Genomic DNA, 12,150 nt, shown 5'->3' on the forward strand with positions numbered 1-12,150 from the left:
TGTAGCTTTTACGTCCTAACGAGGTGGGTTCGAATCTAGTTCGAACGGGTTTCATTTCGATAACGTAATTGTTATAATTGAACATAAATTAACTTACTTTATTACTTAAATTTAAATTCAGTGTTAATATGTAAAAGATTTTGGATTTATTAAATATTTCCCCGGAGAATAACTTTGATCTATACCCCACTGGTGATTTCGGAAAATACTCGGATAGAAGGTTTTCTAAAAACGAAAAATGCCTTTTTCGTCTCCTTTGTGATAGTGAAATCAAAGATTTGTCGAATAGCATAAATGTTATGTTACGTATGACTGCGAGTAAATCAGTAAGTCTATTCCTGTTCATTTTTTGTGAATCAAGTGGAAGATAATGACAAAGAACTAGAAGCTAGTTTGTTTGCTTACATGCAAAGTATGCGAGGTACCAAGTAACCCAGGAATTGGGTATAAACGTTTTGGCGAATCTAAAAGTATATGTTTTCGGTATGGTTTGCAACGTTGAACCCAGCAGAGTACGACTGGTTGGAACTTCATGAACATTTGCGATCTTTTTACCCGTTGAAAGAAAAATCTTTCGAAATTCCAGTTGGTGAATTACGCAATAACGATCTTGTTGCTGTAACCTAGGACACGAGTCGTGTTACAAGACATTACCATAACCAAGAACGTATATATGTATAAGAAAGTTTAACCAAAGGCATCGCTTGGGCCATGATTTAGTCGGTTTCAAAATTACTCCACCCTTAAATCCGTGTGCAGCGCGCGCTTGAACTAGAAATGGTTTTAACCACGCTCCGCACGTGGTTTTTTTTGGGCGGAGTTATTCTGTAACCAATTGAAATTAGCGAAATAAATTTTATTGATAAAATGCTAATTCAGAAAGTTAAAGTATTCCAAAGTAATAAGAATATAAGAGCCCTTGTAAAAACATTCTCTTGGTCGGAGTTGTGGCGTACTTCTTTGATATCAAGTGGCTGGGGACCAGTTTATTTAAAGTCGGTCAGTTCTCGACAATTCACTGTCCAAATACGGCCAAATATTCGTCTACTATATACTTTTGTCAAAATCAAGATAGAAAATGTTTCTTACCGCGATATTAATGGGTTTACATTGAAAAGAAGCTGTCATTGGACTAGTGCCATATATTTGTCTAACCCATGTGACTGTGGGACCGGATAATATAAGAGCCCTTGTAAAAATATTCTCTTGGTCGGAGTTTTGGCGTACTTCTTTGATATCAAGTGGCTGGAGACCAGTTTATTTCAAGTCGGTCAGTTCTCGATAATTCACTGTCCAAATACGGCCAAATATTCGTCAACTATATACTTTTGTCAAAATCAAGACAGAAAATGTTTCTTACTGCGATATTAATGGGTTTACATTGAAAAGCAGCTGTCATTGGACTAGTGCCATATATTCGTCTAACCCATTCGACTGTGCGGACCGGAGAATATAAGAGCCCTTGTAAAAACATTCTCTTGGTCGGAGTTGTGGCGTACTTCTTTGATATCAAGTGGCTGGAGACCAGTTTATTTCAAGTCGGTCAGTTCTCGATAATTCACTGTCCAAATTCGGCCAAATATTCGTTTACTATACACCAGTTGCGTATGCAAAAGAAAAAAGGTGTATAGAATTGAACGATTGCAGAAATTAGAATTCTTATGAGCTTACAAAATTGGTTCACTATTTCGTGTGAGAAAAACCTTTCTAGAAAAATTTGTGACAATTCCTTATTACAACTGTTTGTTTTGTCAAGAATGTATTTATTTTTACCTAGGGAGAATGTCTATGTTGAGACGGTTTTTAGCCTTTCTCTCAATCCACCCGTTGGTCCCCCCAGAACGCTCCTCCGCTTAAAATAAAACGAATAGTCCCGGTATTTCATTGGCTGCTTAAAATTTACGTCACCTAACGCGATGGAAATCAATCGCCGGTGACGTTTTGTCTTTCCCCCCGAAAGGGGTTCAACGTGCCCGGCGATTGTCGCAACATAATCATTCTTCCTAAATATAAATAAATACATTCTTGGTTTTGTCTTTTGACTGTCTGAATTTCTAATTCCCACCATCAGGGAAGCAAACTAAAGAAATTTATCAATTACACCGCAACATGAAAAGCGTTGTCTTTTATTTTACAGACTCTCGCATTGGAGTTTAACAGAGGCTTTTATTGGGACATATGTGCGATTTCAACAATCAAAATATATGTATTTTAGTGTTCGTTTAAAATGTTACACGCCTTCCTTTGGTTATATTAATAGTTCCAAGGTGCCTTTCGTTTCATTTCTAAAAATTGTTCTAATGAAACAAGTTGTCAAGCTTGCCAAAATATACCTCTCCTCGGAAGAATTTGCCTCAAAATAAATAAAACCAACGTAACCACATTAATGAAAATGTATCACACAGGCCCAGACTGGCCCCGATCTGACCGGCGATTGGGAAAAAAATTGGGAAAAATTTGGCATTAATGGGAAATGAGGCCAACACGATTGCATAGCCGGTGGGGCCAACTACTAGCCAGTCCCTGGTATCACACATTTAAAGCCGATAAGAAAACACGTAAAATAAATTACGAAGTCACGAGTTAAGTAAGCAAAACAAAACAAGAAGCAAAAACCTTACCTAAACGACAGCTCGTATATCAATAAACGTTAAACCAACGCCACCACATTAATACAACTATATCTAAGTCGATAAGACCAGATTAAGTCTTCATAATTTCATTCTATTCGTAAAAAAACCCACATTAAGCCCCATTTTCATGCTCGCTGGTAGCGGGTAAAAATCGACCAAATCCGCTTCAGCTATACACTTTTTCACTTTCCGCGTCGATCTGTTTCAAACAGATATTTTAGCTTTATTTTCACGCTTGCGAGTCGCAGAAGCGAATTTTGACGATTTTTATCCACTACCAGCGAGCATGAAAATGGGGCTTTAGGCCTTCATAATTTCATTCGTAAAAAAAACCAGATTAGGCCTTCATAATTTTATTCGTATAAAAATTCAAGACTTTATTAACTATTATGCTTACGATGAGTGTCTTATTTGCAGTATAGCTGAGGAGTTATCGTTGGTTCTGTGGTAGAGCGCTCAACTGCCTAACTGAACGGCTCGGGTTCAAAACCTGGGTGGCGCATTTGTTTTTAATCAATAGAGAAATCGCTAAATTAGAATTTATTCGGTGCAATAATTTAAATCTTACACGAAATCTTGTTCTATATCAATTAAACCAAAATTTCATACTCTATTATATACGCCGTAACAATCAGCACTCGGTCCGTCCCAAAAGTCAATAAGAAGGAGTTAGAAAAAGCACACCCATGACAACCAGCGCGACGTTAACGAAAAAAAAAACCAACCAACCAAACTCAACGCAATCGCAAATTTATCCGTTATCGCTTACCGTCACACGGTGGTTTTGCCAACCTTTAAACTGCTAAAAAACCCAACGGGTGGTCGGAATACTTCCGCCACGGGTGTCCCCACCCCTGTCCCCACGTTGGCCGTTACACGTCTCTCGCCCTGATTAATCAGATGGTGTCTTCGCCTGGCTCGCGGTCTTCTCAGACTCAATCAGCCCTTTCTTTGAATAAAAAAAAAGCTTAGCTAATGCTTTATGTCAACTAGCGAATTATAGAGCCTAGTGCCTGGCCTTAGTGTATTAATGCAGGATTTTCTTTTAATTCTGGCTGAAAGTCAGTGGGTTTGTTGAATAACGAGGTGGCACAAAAATATTTATTAAATATGGTACAATGTTATAATTAAGTTTAAAATCATTTTAATTTATAGATAGAATAGAATTAAATAAAATGGATAAATTAGTTACTATATGCAAGTTGCTAAATAACTTCATAATTTCACCCAAAATGTATTTATGGTTTGATATGAAAAGTGCCATTGTACTAACTTTGAAAACTTATTTTATTTTTGGAATGACAAAATTTTTCAAAAAAAAATATATATATATTTCAATATTGAATCAGGCACTGTTTTGATTTATAAGTATAAACATGAAAAAAGTTATCTCTGAAAGAGATCATTTTAAATGTTTTATATTTCATAGTTTGAGGATTTTTACTTAATAGAACTTTTGTCATCTGTTTATGTTATAATTTTATAAACAATGACATTATTATCTTAATGTACGTATTTGAAATTCAATTTATTACAGTTTATATAACAGTTCATGAGCTATTTGATGTTACTTGGACACAAAATAAATAACTCATAACAAAATATAACCTTTTATGAGGAGATATTTTTTATTATAAAATTAAAACCCTGTTCATTATTGTTTACATTATAATCTAGTACAATGGTCCTGAAACTTTTTTCATTTTATTCTCAGTTTAGAAGAAGGGACAGATATTATAGGAAAAAGCTCAGCTACGCTGAGGAAAAAGGAGATATATAGGTAACCCTGGGCATTTTACTGCGGCTAAGAAGGGACAGGTATTAGAGAAGATAGTATCAATTGAAAACGCCCTAACTGGCATCCCACCTAATGACATCTAATTAAGTGGCATCGTACCAAGGGGCATTGCCCTAAGTAGAATCGTACCTAGTGGCATAGCCGTAAATGGTATAGTACCTAGTGACATCGCACTAAACGGAATCGTACCTAGTGGCATCGCCCTAAGTGGCATTGTACCTAATCTGGTACTGAAATCTGGTGTGTATTGAGAGGGGATTTTTGCTTTTCAGCCTATATATAACGGCCTTTACATACTAAGTAGGCAAACTTTACCCGTATTTCAAAATAAAATTTTAGTTATGGTAGTGTTATAAATCGAGAATTCTATATTATAAAGTTAAAAATATATAGTCCCACTAGTATAGTGGCATTTTCAACATTGCCTTGCGTCATCACAATAGCTTTATTAGTGCATAACATTTTTAGGAAAAAATTATTTCTCAGTGGTAGAGTAAAATTGGTAACGTCACCGTAAGATTATCTTGGGAACTCTAGAGTGCCGACGTGCCATACCTTAATTGGAAAATGGTAAGGCTTATGAAATTTACTCCTTACGTCATCCAACGCGCATTGGCCCACGGATCAACGTTTTTATTATATTATAAATTCTTTTCAATCCTAATTCAAAATAGGAGTGTATAACTAAAATTTAATTTTGAAATACGGGTAAAGTTTGCCTACTTAGTATGTAAAGGCCGTTATATATAGGCTGAAAAGCAAAACTCCCCTCTCAATACACACCAGATTTCAGTACCAGATTAGGTACAATGCCACTTAGGGCGATGCCACTAGGTACGATTCCGTTTAGTGCGATGTCACTAGGTACTATACCATTTACGGCGATGCCACTAGGTACGATTCTACTTAGGGCAATGTCCCTTGGTACGATGCCACTTAATTAGATGTCATTAGGTGGGATGCCAGTTAGGGCGTTTTCAATTGATACTATCTTCTCTAATACCTGTCCCTTCTTAGCCGCAGTAAAATGCCCAGGGTTACCTATATATCTCCTTTTTCCTCAGCGTAGCTGAGTTTTTTCCTATAATTTATATATAAACACCTTTAATTACACGAAAATTATCGTAATTTAATTTTTCCGTCGTTTGTTTATCGCAAGGCAAAAATTCCTCGTTGATTATTTTCCGCGGTTTACATGCTGCGCGCAGCGTGAAAAAGCCGTCATACTACCAAAGATAATACTATGTGGTAGTTTTCCTTCATTTTCTCGTTTTCCGGGTTTTCTTCGTTTTTCTTGTTTTAGTCGTACCCGATAGGAGGGGATTAGAAGATGCGCATAGAGGTTTTTCAAGAGTTCTTTCTTTTCGCTTGCTGAGTGCTGACTCGCTCTCGAATTATTTTGCCAAATATATCTGAAGGTGTTTTTTTTTGCTGTTAAGTTTTTTTTCGTAGGGGGTGTGGTGACTGGTGAGGTACTGTTTCAATCTTCGCTGCAAGTTTAGAGGAGTTAACCTCAGAAATTATTTAATGTTAGCTATGCAAATGTCATAGTAATTGGATAGCTGTTTCAATAAGTTTTCTTCTTCCACTCATTTCAACTTCTATTATTTACCTTTCTGAGAACCGTCAATCAGGTACTAATATCAACTTACATCTTACTAAAATAAAGATTAGATTAGATTAGTTGTCAGATTCATTTCAAAGTGTCTGGATCTTTTTTTAGCTTAGGACAATGTCTAATGGGGCTGGGTACCCAATGTCTGGAGGTGAACCTGGAGCAGGTTACCCAATGCCAGGAGGTCAACCGGGAGTGGGTTACCCAATGCCAGGAGGTCAACCGGGAGCGGGTTACCCAATGCCAGGAGGTCAACCGGGAGCGGGTTACCCAATGCCAGGAGGTCAACCGGGAGCGGGTTACCCAATGCCAGGAGGTCAACCGGGAGCGGGTTACCCAATGCCAGGAGGTCAACCGGGAGCGGGTTACCCAATGCCGGGAGGTCAACCTGGAGCTGGTTACCCAATGCCGGGAGGTCAACCTGGAGCTGGTTACCCAATGCCGGGAGGTCAACCTGGAGCGGGTTACCCAATGCCAGGAGGTCAACCTGTAGCGGGTTACTCAATGCCCGGAGGCCAACCGGGAGCGGGATATCCAATACCCGGAGGCCAACCGGGAGCGGGATATCCAATACCCGGAGGCCAACCGGGAGTGGGATATCCAATGCCCGGAGTTCAACCGTTAGCGGGATATCCAATGTCCGGAGGTCAACCGGGAGCGGGATATACAATGCCTGGAGGACAATCTGGAATGGGAGGGTTACCTGGACTACAGGGGACATCAAGTTGTTCAACACAGGTTGAGCTGACGATAAAATGCCACAATCTAGTGGATCGTGACACCTTCTCTAAATCAGACCCTATGGCTTTGGTCTATTTATATGTTGGAAATCAATGGGTTGAAGTAAGTGTATATTTATTTTCTGTACCTCATTCTATTTAAAATTTGTTATCCAAATCAGCGAGGAAGAACTGAGAATGTGAAGAACAACCACAATCCAGAATTTTCTACAAAACTTAAAGTTGAATATTTTTTTGAAGAAGCTCAGAAAGTACGTTTTGACATTTACGACGTTGATAATAGAACAGCCACAATGAAAGATGATGATTTCTTGGGAACAATGGAATGGACATTAGGCCAGGTACAAATCGCCGTTCATTTGAGGAAATTCTTCTGTTAAAACATTATTTTTTTATCAGGTAGTTGCTTCAAGCCCCTTCACAAAGCCATTGTTGAAAAGGAATGGCTCTAAAATGAATAATAGCACTATTACAGTAAATTAAATTCTTACTCTTATTATATTCCTAAAGTTTTCCTCGTCACTTTGTTAATTTTCACAGATATACGCAGTTGAGCTGGACAGTAGTGGGAAAAATGAAGTACTTCAGCTTGTTTTCAAAGGCCAAAAGCTAGAAAATAAGGTTGAAAAAGATAATAAATACTTTGAGGCGCAAAATAAACCAAGATCATTGCTTTTACAGGACTTTTTGGGCAAATCAGACCCATTTCTAGAACTTTTAAAAGGCGGGAGAGATGGAACTTGGCAAATGGTTCACCGAACTGAAGTAATAGTGCTATTATTTTTTTTTAAATATTACCATTTACTGAGATTCATTTATTTTTCAGGTTGTTAAAAATAACTTGAACCCTACATGGAGGCAATTCGAAATAAATCGACAATTGTTAGGGGGAGCCAATGAAAATGAAGCAATTCTGGTAATATTCTTTGCAATTTTTAATTTTCTTCATAATAATAAAAAAGTCTTAATACTTTTAGGCTCGTTGTTATGATCATGATGGAGATGGAAGCCATGATCTGATTGGTGAAGCCAAAATCTTGTTAGGTAAATTTTTCTTTGTCTAATTATACTTTCTATAATTCTTTTGTTACATTAAATTCATTTTATTTTTAATATCAAACTAGGTCAATTATTAGATGGCCAGCAGGTTGGTTTTTAAATGTTAATTGTAGTGTTGGCCGATATTGTAATTTAACCAATTCCGATACCGATTTTTATAATTTACTGACTCCAATTATTTAACTGATATTGGAGATTTGAAGAATCGTTAATGACACCAATACCTGTATCAATATCGAATTTAATCCATTTCTATTCCACATCAACTTAATAATTTGTATCTGCACAAATTCTTATACAATGGCCTAGACCTCAAGCAATCAGACTTTTTATCTAATTCTGTCATCACTACCTGTGGCACACTCATAAATTGTCAAAACCCATATCCAAAACTTCAACTAGACTTAACAATAGTGTAATCAACGACAGGAATAGTCTGCCCAATGACATTGTGACGCAAAATTCCTACATTACATTTAAAACTTATGTTGCAGAGTTATTTGGATGATAAAACATGATATTGTTCTAAGATTTTTTTTGTATTTTAATTGACTTATGGTTCTAAAGTATCGAAGCTCAAACATAAGCTGCGTGGCTTCAAGAGCGGTCCTTAACTAAATAAATTACCCCTTTTTTGAGGAGCCATTACATAGCCTACTGGATGCGTGGGGTAAACACGTGACATAATTGCAGACCTGCAGTAGCCGAATTAGCAAAGTCAAATATCATGGCTAGTGGCACTTTGTTATTGAGAAAATCAATTTTAAAATATTGGGAAAAATTTGGTATCGGGCAAAATTGTTAATGTACGTTGTAAGCGAATTGATTAATTTGGAAAATTGCAATATCGTTAAATGATACCGATATCTTATCGGTTTTGGTTCAGCACTAGTTAAATGTATAATTTTAAATAATATTAAATTAATGTGCTTCTCATTTGTTTTTAAATAGAAAAGTTGGCCTTTAATCAATCTTAAGAAGCAACAAAAGAAAGGGAAGTCTTATAAAGATTCTGGGACTTTAATATTACATTCTTGCAAAGTAAAATGAAGTGTATTGTCAATAGTAACTATTTCTTACAATTTTTTTATTTATTGTAAAGGTAGATAAGTCGTACAGCTTCTTGGACTATATATTTGGTGGAACAAAAATCAATTTTGTTGTGGCTATCGACTTCACAGCCTCTAATGGGGACCCAAGGGACCCTAACTCTTTGCATTTCAACAACCCTACACATCCAAATGATTATGTGTCTGCAATTATGTCCATCGGATCTATTATTCAAGATTATGACAGTGATAAAATGTTTCCTGGTTTGGGATTTGGAGCTAAAGTTCCTCCGCAGTATCAAGTCTCCCACGAATTTGCCCTGAATTTCAACATGGCAAATCCTTTCTGTTCAGGTATGTTTTGGAATCATCTTTTACACAAAAATGTAGATGTTTAATAATTACGTTTATTTTAGGTATTCAAGGCCTTATTACAGCGTATCAAAATTGTCTCTCTCAAGTTCAGCTATACGGTCCCACCAACTTCTCCCCCATTATAAATCACTGTGCTAAATTTGCCCACGAGTCACACTCTCAAAGTAGTGCTGAGGTTGTTTATTTCTCTGGTTTTTGTAAATTTTACCTTTTATTCTAAGTTATCAATTTTTTCAGAATTATTTTGTTTTGCTAATTCTGACTGATGGTGAAATAACTGACATGGCCGAAACGTGTGAAGCCATTGTGCGATCTTCGCAATTGCCAATGTCAATTATAATTGTTGGAGTTGGAAATGCTGATTTTAGCAAGATGAACTTTCTCGATGGAGATGGTGGACCACTTAAAAGTCCCAGTGGTGCTAGAGCCTCTCGTGATATCGTTCAATTTGTGCCCTTCGGGAAGTACAAAATGGTAATTTGCATATCATTAGCAATAGCACTATAAGCTTCTTTCTAATATATTGTTTATTCTATGCTTATTCTTCAAATTAGGTTGATAAATCGTACTTAGCTAGAGAAGTATTGGCAGAAGTTCCTCAACAACTAACTCAGTATTTTCGACAAAGAAACATCCCTCCAAATCCTCCAAGAGAAAATGTGCGTGAATTTACTTAAGTATTATCAAAAATATATATTTTGCAATCTCTATTTTGAGATTGTTTTTGTGTTGTGTACGCATTTCTATAGTCGAGGAAAAATGTCTTCCTATTTTATTGCAGTATAGTTGAATTTTTTGCAATCAACTTGACAATGCTCTTCTTCGGGTGATCTGATTATTTGGCCAAAATGTTATATATTTTTTGTTTTATATTATTCAAATACTATAATTTTTAATGTCAAGTAAATCTTGAAAAAAAGTCCATAAAGCAATGAAAATCTATATTAAAAAACTTCCAAGAGGCTTTATTATATTACAAGTGCCATTTTATTGTTAAAAAGCAAGTAAATTTTGAAATTATACAGTTTATTGAAAATAAAAAATATTGAAATTGCACTTTGTATTTTTAAAATTTCCCTAAGTACCTATTTACCAGCATTTTAGAATGGCTTTTCAATTTGGCGCCAACGTATGAGGGTAATTCTCAATTTTCTGTTGCCAATCACAGAAGAGGCTCTTAGCAGCATGACGTGACGCCTTACCTTTGGCTATGGCCGGCATGCTTACAGCTTGGAGAATAGAACTTATAAGTTATATATTATCCAAGCTTACAGGTATGCTTTTTTTTCAATTGGAAAAAGCATGGTGACGTGTTATGTTCGGCCAAAGATAATTTAAACTTCGTACCCTAGATTCGAATACTGAGAGCTTTCCCATTCACGGTTTTGTTACGAAGCGTTTACCCTCTTCCGGCACGTGACCTCAGAAAAATCGGCTCCATCGGTTGCGGTAAGGCGCCATATTTAGGCCTAGATTTGTTTTATTTAAAACAAGAGTATTTATAGAAACACGCTTAATTGTAAATCATATATTTCCAATAAAAACTTACTTTAACAAATGGTAATTCTGGTGCTTGAATATCTTCTTTCGGTAATGATGCCAATCTTGAAGAATTTCTAAAATTTCAGGCAAATATTCCTTAAGAATGTCGATGTTAAACACGAACCCTATTAAAATGGTAAATGAAATTGAATGAACTATTAAGTTTAGTCAAATTATGCTTGAATCGCTTGTAAGATTATATTACTCACCTTTAGTAAGTCTAGGTTTTTTCTTTCGATTTGAAACTTTTTTAGTGCTATAATTGTGGTCCACCATGTTTTAGAACTTCGAGTTGAACGCAAAACGCGTCAAATTACGCACCGCAACTTCCAAAAAAAAATTAGTTTCTATCCCTAGATGGCAGTAGTGCGCCACCATTGGAGCGAATTTTTTCTGAGTTCCGGCGGGAAGTAGGTAAACGCTATCGGCAACGCGCGAGAGAGTGATTTCGAATCTAGGGTACGAAGTTTAAATTATCTTTGGTTCGGCTAAGTATCCTGTAGGCAAGGACCTCACAACGCCGAATTCTCCTTTCTCCGAAATCCCATATCACCGAATTATCTTTTCTCCGAATTATCTTTTCTCCGAATTGATATAATTCCGAATTGCTTTTACTCAGAAAGTTCATATCTCCGAAGTCCCATTTCTCCGAAATGTATTTAGTGACCTCACATCTCCGAATTCTCGTTTCTCCGAATTCCCCATTTCTCCGAATTAACATTTCTCCGAATTCCCATATCACCGAATTCCCTTTTCACCGAATTGACATATTCTTGCTTTTACTCCGAAAGCTCATATCACCGAAGTCCCATTTCTCCGAAATGTATTTAGTTACACTATGCAGAGTTAAACCTCCTACGTGTCACGCCCGCTTGTGGCTAAAGCAAGATTATTGAAATTAAATAATCTTGACTAAAGTTTTCCCTTTATTTTTAATTTTTGGTCGTAATTAAATATGATGTTTTATTATAGTATAAGAAAATTGTTTGGTAGCATATTTTATTGTTACAATACAAATTCTATAATGTAGATGGCATTGTGTTTTCCGTCCTCTGTCAGAAGGGGACAGAAGAATCCATTTTTAATATAAAAACACAATTAAATAAAAGCAGGAGCCGCGGAATTGGGGGGCAGGTAGGGCCAAATGCACCCCCATTTTGCATGGTAATGTAGGGTTATTTATGCTTTAGTCGTAGGAGCCTAGGAGGAGCTAGTCATGGAGTACTTCCACGGTTACTGAATAAAACAGCTTTCAAAAAAAAATTCTTACAAAAAATGTCAACGTTTTGTAAGTAGAATATGATACTTAAGACAATATAAATTGCGGTAGATAAATAAT

General features: G+C 36.4%; 1 protein-coding gene and 1 long non-coding RNA gene across 3 annotated transcripts; one reads left to right on the forward strand and one right to left on the reverse strand.

Annotated features, from left to right (window-relative positions):
• Nucleotides 1–5,790: 5,790 nt before the first annotated feature.
• Nucleotides 5,791–10,325, forward strand: LOC149927268 (copine-3-like). Of its 2 annotated transcripts, XM_090158142.1 has the most exons (15): nt 5,791–6,065; nt 6,155–6,889; nt 6,948–7,127; nt 7,186–7,260; nt 7,327–7,407; nt 7,468–7,551; nt 7,613–7,702; nt 7,764–7,830; nt 7,911–7,933; nt 8,797–8,886; nt 8,948–9,248; nt 9,311–9,444; nt 9,507–9,743; nt 9,824–9,928; nt 10,051–10,325. In XM_090158142.1, exons 2-15 carry the CDS (start codon nt 6,164–6,166, stop codon nt 10,057–10,059), a joined length of 2,202 nt encoding a protein of 733 aa, XP_090014268.1. In that variant the 5' UTR covers nt 5,791–6,065; nt 6,155–6,163; the 3' UTR covers nt 10,060–10,325. The 2 variants fall into 2 exon arrangements, with proteins under 2 accessions (XP_090014268.1, XP_090014267.1); XM_090158141.1 differs by lacking the exon at nt 10,051–10,325 and having other exon boundaries at nt 9,824–10,041.
• Nucleotides 10,326–10,335: 10 nt separating this feature from the next.
• LOC149927269 (uncharacterized) lies at nt 10,336–11,087 on the reverse strand. The gene is made up of 3 exons (XR_016473642.1): nt 11,021–11,087; nt 10,819–10,936; nt 10,336–10,738 (listed from the first exon to the last, which is right to left on the reverse strand). It is a non-coding gene; the product is annotated as an uncharacterized LOC149927269 (long non-coding RNA).
• Between the last annotated feature and the right edge of the window lie 1,063 nt (nt 11,088–12,150).

Source organism: Leiobunum rupestre, chromosome 9 (genome assembly GCF_980474605.1).
Source record: "Leiobunum rupestre chromosome 9, qqLeiRupe1.1.hap1, whole genome shotgun sequence".
In the NCBI taxonomy this organism is placed as follows: Eukaryota; Metazoa; Arthropoda; class Arachnida; order Opiliones; family Sclerosomatidae; genus Leiobunum; species Leiobunum rupestre.

Excerpts from the sequence above, each read along its gene's own strand:
- LOC149927268 (XM_090158141.1), top strand. The coding sequence starts at position 6,164 with ATGTCTAATGGGGCTGGGTACCCAATGTCTGGAGGTGAACCTGGAGCA. Across the intron at positions 7,128-7,185 it reads TGGAATGGACATTAGGCCAG|GTAGTTGCTTCAAGCCCCTT; the intron begins GTACAAATCGCC and ends TTTTTTTATCAG. Across the intron at positions 9,744-9,823 it reads CCTTCGGGAAGTACAAAATG|GTTGATAAATCGTACTTAGC; the intron begins GTAATTTGCATA and ends TCTTCAAATTAG.